Genomic DNA, 7,099 nt, shown 5'->3' with positions numbered 1-7,099 from the left:
GATAGGGAACTGTCCGTGTGCACACCCCCCACCGGGGAACCTGGTGCTGGGGTGGGAGTCGGCTTACACGGCTCAGCGCAGCTCAGGCCCGCCCTGGAACGGCCGTGAACTTGTTGTTTTTCCACGTCATTTGCTCTCAAATGTACTATCGGGCTGGGCGACGCTACTCAGCCCGCTCAGGTCCTTCCTTGTAACAAGCGACTGTGTGTTCTTTAGAGGTGGCCAAAAGGGAGGAGGGGGCCCAGCCCCGGGAGGTGGGGGAAAGGGAAACAAACCTTCTTTACAGGGAGCGTGCGTGTCCTGGAGCCAGCTCCCCCGAAGCACATGCCATTTCTGGCCCTTGAAGGGGTTAAAGGCCTCCTGGAGTCAAAACAAGCAGGTGTCCCACCGTGCCAGATACGCTGCCTAAACTGCTTCCAGCTTTCTCTCCCCCTTCTGCAATAAGTCTGTGATCAGCCACGGGACAGAGGCGCCAGCAGCCTGCCTGTGACAGGCATCAGGTTAGCTCGCTCCCACTCGGGTGGCGCGCCCAGGATAGAAATCCAGGCTCGGGCCCCTGCTGCGGCTCCTCTCCCTGCACACTCAGGAGACAGAGTTTCCTTCCAAAGACCTTTCTTTTATCTGAAGCCGCACAGCCCAGCAGGCTGCACTTGGTGGAGGCAGCAGCCGCTGCAGCAGCAGCCTCAGCAAGGAGACCTGCGGGGCCGGGAGGGCAGGTGTCTCCAGCCCCGGAGGAGAAGGCCCCAGTGGGCCCCAGCCCCTGGCGTCGCCGCAGGGGAGGTCTCAGCAGCTGCAGTTCGCACCATGAGGGCCCTGGGGTGTCACCGGTTCTGGTCCTGCCGGGGGCTGCTGCTGCTGCTGCTGCTGCTGCTCGGGGTGTCCCCGCCAGGCCTGGCACTGCCGCCCATCCGCTATTCCCATGCTGGCATCTGCCCCAACGACATGAACCCCAACCTCTGGGTGGATGCACAGAGCACCTGCAAGCGAGAGTGTGAGACGGACCAGGTGAGTTGGGAATGCGGAGCCCGAGATGGACCTGAGGTGTGAGTGAGGGGGTGGCAGCGTGGACTGGGGACGACTGGGGAATGCCCTCCAGGAACGTGAAGGAGCACAGGCCCTGCCCGCCAGGAGATAAACAGAGCACGATCGATGCCTGTCTGTTGTCACTGAGGCCTGAAAGAGGGTGTGATGTCCAAGTTCACCAGAGCCTGGGAATCGCGGGCTGCTGCTCCTTCCTGGGTGCTGAGGGCTGCTGTGGGCCAGCACCATGCCAGGCACATAGAGAGAATTGGCAGATGTGTGTCAGCTGCTCACTCACAGGTAGGAGAGTGGACACTCAGAGCGGCACCATGGCCAGCGAGGGACAGGTGGGCTTGGAGCATATCTGCCAGACAAAGCTGAAGTTTCATCTGGCCTCCAGCCACCTCCCCAGGTTTTGGGCCTAGACCCAGAGAGTAGCCAGACTGGTGGTCAGGGCAGGCAGGGACAGCTCTGATAGATGCCCTGGCATCCTCAGGAGGGAAGTGGACTGAGTTCCAGCCTGCCAGCCTCCTCAGTCCTCCCTCCTGCTCCTCTCTGAGGACACTGCAGGGCAGGGCTGATTCCAGAGCAGTTTTCTCCTCAATGCCAAGGCACCCCTGACGGCCACTCCCACCCACTCCGGCAGGGCAAAGGGCCTGTGGTACCCACATCGGCTCTGGGCACAGCTACCTGCTGCCTGTCCTGGCCAGCTCTGAGGGTAACAGAGTCCCCTGGGGCTCTGGGTCTGGGCCGGACATCACCAGGGAACACGAGAGACCCTGGTGTTCCTGTGATGCTCGGTCACCCACAGGAGAGTACAGGGCTTCCCTGGGGAAAGTGGCCTCTGCCTCACAGTGCCCAGGGGACAATTCTCTGGCCCCTTGGGACAGATGCTTCTAGTGGGCAATGGTAGTGTCTAGAAAAAAAAGATAAGGAGCAAGAGAGCCAGGGCTATTCCCACAGGCTGAGGTCACTTCATAGTTGGCTACATTTGCAGAGAAGCTTGTGTCATTGGCACAGGGTGGCCTGAAAAGTCAGGTGGGGCTTGGGGACAGTAGGACCGATTTTGTGTGTTTGAAGAGAAGGCACCTGTTCGGGGCTGGGGATTCAGATAGCCCCTGGGTGCCTCCCAGTCCCTTAAGTGAAAGTCTTCTAAGGATCCCCTCCAGGTTCCTTCCCCCAGTTCCCAAGGGCCCATCCACTCATGGGCCTCTGGGCCCTGAGGGAGCTTCCTGTCATCTTAGGAAATGGATGACCTCAGGTCAAGAAGCAGGCTCTCCTGCCCCATGTCCCCTCCCTGCCATCAGTTCTCCTTGGGGTCTCTCTCCCTTAGACCCAAGTGGTACACACACATGGCCCATCCCTGCCCCAAAGCCTCCCTGGTATGGCCGAGAAGCCTGTGCCAAACAAGGGCTGCAAAACAAAGCCCCCATTCTGAGTTGGAAGGGGCAGAGGGTAAACAAGGGAAGCCGGCAGGCCCTGCAGAGCCAGGGTGGGGTCCCCCCCTTAGCTGATGTGGAATGTCAAAGAGGCTGAACAAAAGTCAGGAGGACCAGAGGCCAGCCCTGGTGGGGAGTAGCTCACAGAGCCACTACCTGGTGGAGGATCAGGAGGATTGCCCGCTGCCCCGTGAGTATGGCATGTTATTGTGGAAAACACCACATGAAATCCCTGTTTGTGCCGGCGACAGGAGCATGTTGCTAATTTCGAGGAATTAAACTAATGCCTTAGGCGGCTCCACAGAAAATCAGAGGGGATTATGGTCTGGCAATGCCTCGCTGATGGACTTGCTGACCTTTGCCACACAAGGGACTTTTTTCTTGTGGCTTTCTCCATGAAGTGTCCCTCATGGAGCCAAGCACCTGGCTCTGGTATAGGCTGAGACCTGGTGTCCTGGGCCCAACACATCCTGATCTCCTCAAGGGGTAATGGAATGTGGACAGCCTCCAGAGGTGGCATCACCCAGTTCACCAGAGCATCCTCAAGCCAATGGAAAAGACCTGAATGCAGCATCACACTGTGAGCCCAGAGCTCATTTGGTGATATCAGAATCCCACCCACTGGGCTTTGCAGTCCCTTTCTGCCACCTCCCATTGCTGTGACATGATTGTCATCTCTCTGCATCTCTGTATACTCATCTATAGAATGGTGGTAAGAGAATGTCCCCTCTTAGAAATCTGTGACCCACCACTTTCCACACACTAGTCATAGAGATGACCTTGGGCAAGTCACTTAATATCTCTCCCTCTCCCTCTTTCTCTCTCTCTCTCTCTCTCTCTCTGGTACCAGGAATTGAACCCAGGGGCACTTAAACACTGAGCCTCATCCCCAGCCCTATTTTGTATTTTATTTAGAGACAGAATCTCACTAAGTTGCTTAGGGCCTTGCTAAGTTACTGAAGCTGGCTTTAAACTTGTGGACCTCTGGCCTCAGCCTCCCAAGCCGCTGGGATTACAGGCGTCTGCTACCTGTAACCTCTCTGTGCCTCGGTAGCATCATTCATGAAGTGGGAATAATGGTTGCACCCACCACAGGGTTGTGAGGAGCACAGCAAGCTACCTGTCAGCTCGTAGTTGAGGGCCTGGCACCTGGCAGTGCCAGGTCTGCCGGAGCTCAGTCTCACCACCAGGGGTTCCACTCACACTCACTGGTGAGCCCGGCAAGTCCCCTCCCCACAAACCCTGGGGTCAGGGCAGGACTGTGTCCTTTCTTCCTTCCCCTCCCTGTTCAGAGCTCTTTCTGTGGCTCTTTCAGGAATGTGAGACCTATGAGAAGTGCTGCCCCAACGTGTGTGGGACCAAGAGCTGTGTGGCGGCCCGCTACATGGACGTGAGAGGGAAGAAGGGCCCGGTGGGCATGCCCAAGGAGGCTACGTGTGACCACTTCATGTGTCTGCAGCAGGGCTCTGAGTGTGACATCTGGGATGGCCAGCCCGTGTGTAAGTGCAAAGATCGCTGTGAGAAGGAGCCCAGTTTTACCTGTGCCTCTGACGGCCTCACCTATTACAACCGCTGCTACATGGACGCCGAAGCCTGCTCCAGGGGCATCACGCTGGCTGTCGTCACCTGCCGCTATCACTTCACCTGGCCCAACACCAGTCCCCTGCCTCCTGAAACCACTGTGCACCCCACCACAGCCTCCCCGGAGACCCCTGGGCTGGACATGGCGGCCCCGGCCCTGCTCAACCACCCAGTGCACCAGTCAGTCACCGTGGGTGAGACCGTGAGCTTCCTCTGTGACGTGGTGGGCCGGCCCCGGCCTGAGATCACCTGGGAGAAGCAGCTGGAGGATCGGGAGAACGTGGTCATGCGGCCCAACCATGTGCGTGGCAATGTAGTGGTCACCAACATTGCCCAGCTGGTCATCTATAACGCCCAGCCTCAGGATGCTGGCATCTACACCTGCACGGCCCGGAATGCTGCCGGGGTCCTGAGGGCAGACTTCCCGCTGTCCGTGGTCAGGGGGGGTCAGGCTGTGGCCACCTCAGAGAGCAGCCCCAACGGCACAGCCTTCCCAGCGGCCGAGTGCCTGAAGCCCCCGGACAGCGAGGACTGTGGCGAGGAGCAGACCCGCTGGCACTTCGACGCCCAGGCCAACAACTGCCTGACCTTCACCTTTGGCCACTGCCACCGCAACCTCAACCACTTCGAGACCTACGAGGCCTGCATGGTGGCCTGCATGAGTGGGCCCCTGGCCGTGTGCAGCCTGCCCGCCCTTCAGGGGCCCTGCAAGGCCTACGCGCCACGCTGGGCCTACAACAGCCAGACCGGCCAGTGCCAGTCCTTTGTCTATGGCGGCTGTGAGGGCAATGGGAACAACTTTGAGAGCCGTGAGGCCTGTGAGGAGTCGTGCCCCTTCCCTCGGGGCAACCAGCAGTGTCGGGCCTGCAAGCCACGGCAGAAACTCGTCACCAGCTTCTGTCGGAGTGACTTTGTCATACTGGGCCGAGTCTCAGAGCTGACGGAGGAGCCCGACTCCGGCCGTGCTCTGGTGACTGTGGACGAGGTTCTAAAGGATGAGAAGATGGGCCTCAAGTTCCTGGGCCGGGAGCCACTGGAGGTCACTCTGCTCCACGTGGACTGGGCCTGCCCCTGCCCCAACGTGACAGTGGGCGAGACGCCACTCATCATCATGGGCGAGGTGGATGGCGGTATGGCCATGCTGCGACCCGACAGCTTCGTGGGAGCATCCAGCACCCGGCGGGTCAGGAAGCTCCGAGAGGTCATGCACAAGAAGACCTGTGATGTCCTCAAGGAGTTCCTGGGCCTGCACTGAAGCCCATGCACCTCTCCCTGGTCCTCTTCCACCTACCCACCCCGGTGCCCCTCAGTCATTAAACTGGGCAAGATCAGATTCGACAGTCTTGGGCCCGCAGGGAAACGGCTATTAACATGTCACAAAAAAGCTACCAGAGGGTCTTAGATCCACTTCTATTCTTTGAGTTCAACAAGAGGGCCGGGCCCTTTTTAGCTGAGGGGAACAAAGGAGAAGTCAATAGATACATGTATGTTATTCCTGGTGACCAGGCTGCTCAGGCCTTCTCAGTCACCCTTTGCTGGCCACCTGCCTCCTCTGGCTCTCCCAGAGTTCAAGAGATGGCTGATGGTTGAACACACTGGCTGGCAAAGAAGGTGTGTGGTGACAAGAAGGCCCGGCAACCCAGCAGGACACGCTCCCCCAGAGCCTCTTAGATCATTGAGAGCACTTCATGGTAAGGGTCATGGCAGTGGGAAGCCAGAGACATAATCCAACCCAGCCCTGAGTGGAGGCTTCCGGGACAGGTGCCTTGGGGTGGGGTTAGCCTCTGTCTCAGAGGCTACCATGGCACCGGCAGAATACCTATTTCCTCTCTGGGCTACCTTGGTCTGTTGATTTGATTCTGTTCAGTTCGACTCAGTGTATGCTTTCTGAGCACTTCCTGGATGCCCAGTGCTAGAACCACAGAGAGATGTCCTTCCCAGCTCATGATGCCCCAACACAAAGGCCCCCCGGAAGCCCTCCCGGCTGTCACGTGCTCCCGTCCGATGGATGGTGTGATTCCACATACCACTCACTTCCCTGGACATAAGCAGATAGAAGCCCCAGGATCTGCTTTGGTAGCAAGAAAAATAAAGGAGGAGAAGAGCAGGCTGGGAAGGGGGTAGTGGAAGAATGAAGGGAGGGGAGGCAGCTTGGAACCAGGAGGAATGTTGCTCGATGCTCCCATCTGGTGGCAGCCTCGCGAGCCCACAGGGACCCAGAGGGAGGCTGTAAACGGGTCTGGGAGGAAAGGTTTGGGGATGTGGCAGCTCATTTGTGCTGTGTGTGTGTATGTGTGGTGTGTGTGTGTGTGGTATGTGTGTGTGTGTGTGTTTCCAGCCTCCTGTGTGGGCCCAGCCACCCCACCACTAGATAGAGGACTTGGGAACCCCACTGTCAGCTCTGCATCTGCCCCCCCCATCCCCTCTTCAGTCCTTCATTCTGTCCATGCTCCTCCAAAGCTAAAGAAGGCCACTGGGGGCATCCTCATTGCTTCCTCAAATGTAGGAGGAAGACACTAATTAAAAGCTCATAGTATCAACAGCTCTTCTTGTGTGACTCCTTTGGGCTACTGTGGGGAAGTGAGGGAGGACCGGTGGTTAGTGTCATTTGCTCCGATGACCTTTCAGGAGGGAAGTCAGGCCAGGGGCATCATATGTGGGTGGTGGAGGGACACTGAAAATATTCTAGGCCCACTGTGAATTTTTAACTATGGTGCTCAGCACAACTCTGTGGATTAGGAATGAGAAAGCTGAGCAGGAGAGGCAGGAGGGGTGGGGCCCAGGCCAGCCAGGGCGCTCACTTCCATCCCAGTGCCCCTCCCACCAGGATGCATGGTGGGTCAGGTGCGGAGTCAACCTACCACAGGTGGTGTGGAGATCAGATGGTGGAAGAGACAAGAGAGGGGTGGGCAGGGGCGTGCTGCCCAGTGGTGACTCCTTGTTGGGATTCAGGGGGAGGCCAGGTTCCTGTATGCTCAGGACATGGAGCTGGCTTCTGAGAATGAGACCAGCAGCACCTTTGGCCTCAAGGAGGCTCATGGCTTATCCCCACCCCTTGG

The 7,099-nt window shown here is 58.3% G+C and overlaps 1 protein-coding gene across 1 annotated transcript; it reads left to right on the top strand.

The window, feature by feature from the left end:
* The first annotated feature begins 241 nt into the window (after nucleotides 1–241).
* On the top strand, nucleotides 242–6,580 carry Wfikkn2 (WAP, follistatin/kazal, immunoglobulin, kunitz and netrin domain containing 2). Its single transcript, XM_046420504.1, has 2 exons — nucleotides 242–1,005; nucleotides 3,775–6,580. The coding sequence occupies exons 1-2, from the start codon at nucleotides 805–807 to the stop codon at nucleotides 5,293–5,295; spliced, it is 1,722 nt and encodes a 573-aa protein (XP_046276460.1). The 5' UTR covers nucleotides 242–804; the 3' UTR covers nucleotides 5,296–6,580.
* Nucleotides 6,581–7,099: the final 519 nt, after the last annotated feature.

The sequence above is a fragment of the Marmota monax genome, unplaced genomic scaffold (assembly GCF_021218885.2).
Source record: "Marmota monax isolate L192 unplaced genomic scaffold, Marmota_monax_Labrador192_F-V1.1 WCK01_AAM20220418_F8-fsc00064, whole genome shotgun sequence".
NCBI classification, from domain to species: Eukaryota; Metazoa; Chordata; class Mammalia; order Rodentia; family Sciuridae; genus Marmota; species Marmota monax.
This window is presented reverse-complemented; position numbering and strand designations above follow the sequence as displayed.

Bases quoted from the DNA above. Each gene is read 5' to 3' on its own strand.
- Wfikkn2 (XM_046420504.1), top strand. From the start codon at position 805: ATGAGGGCCCTGGGGTGTCACCGGTTCTGGTCCTGCCGGGGGCTGCTG. The intron at 1,006-3,774 runs GTGAGTTGGGAA...TGGCTCTTTCAG, and splicing joins GAGAGTGTGAGACGGACCAG to GAATGTGAGACCTATGAGAA.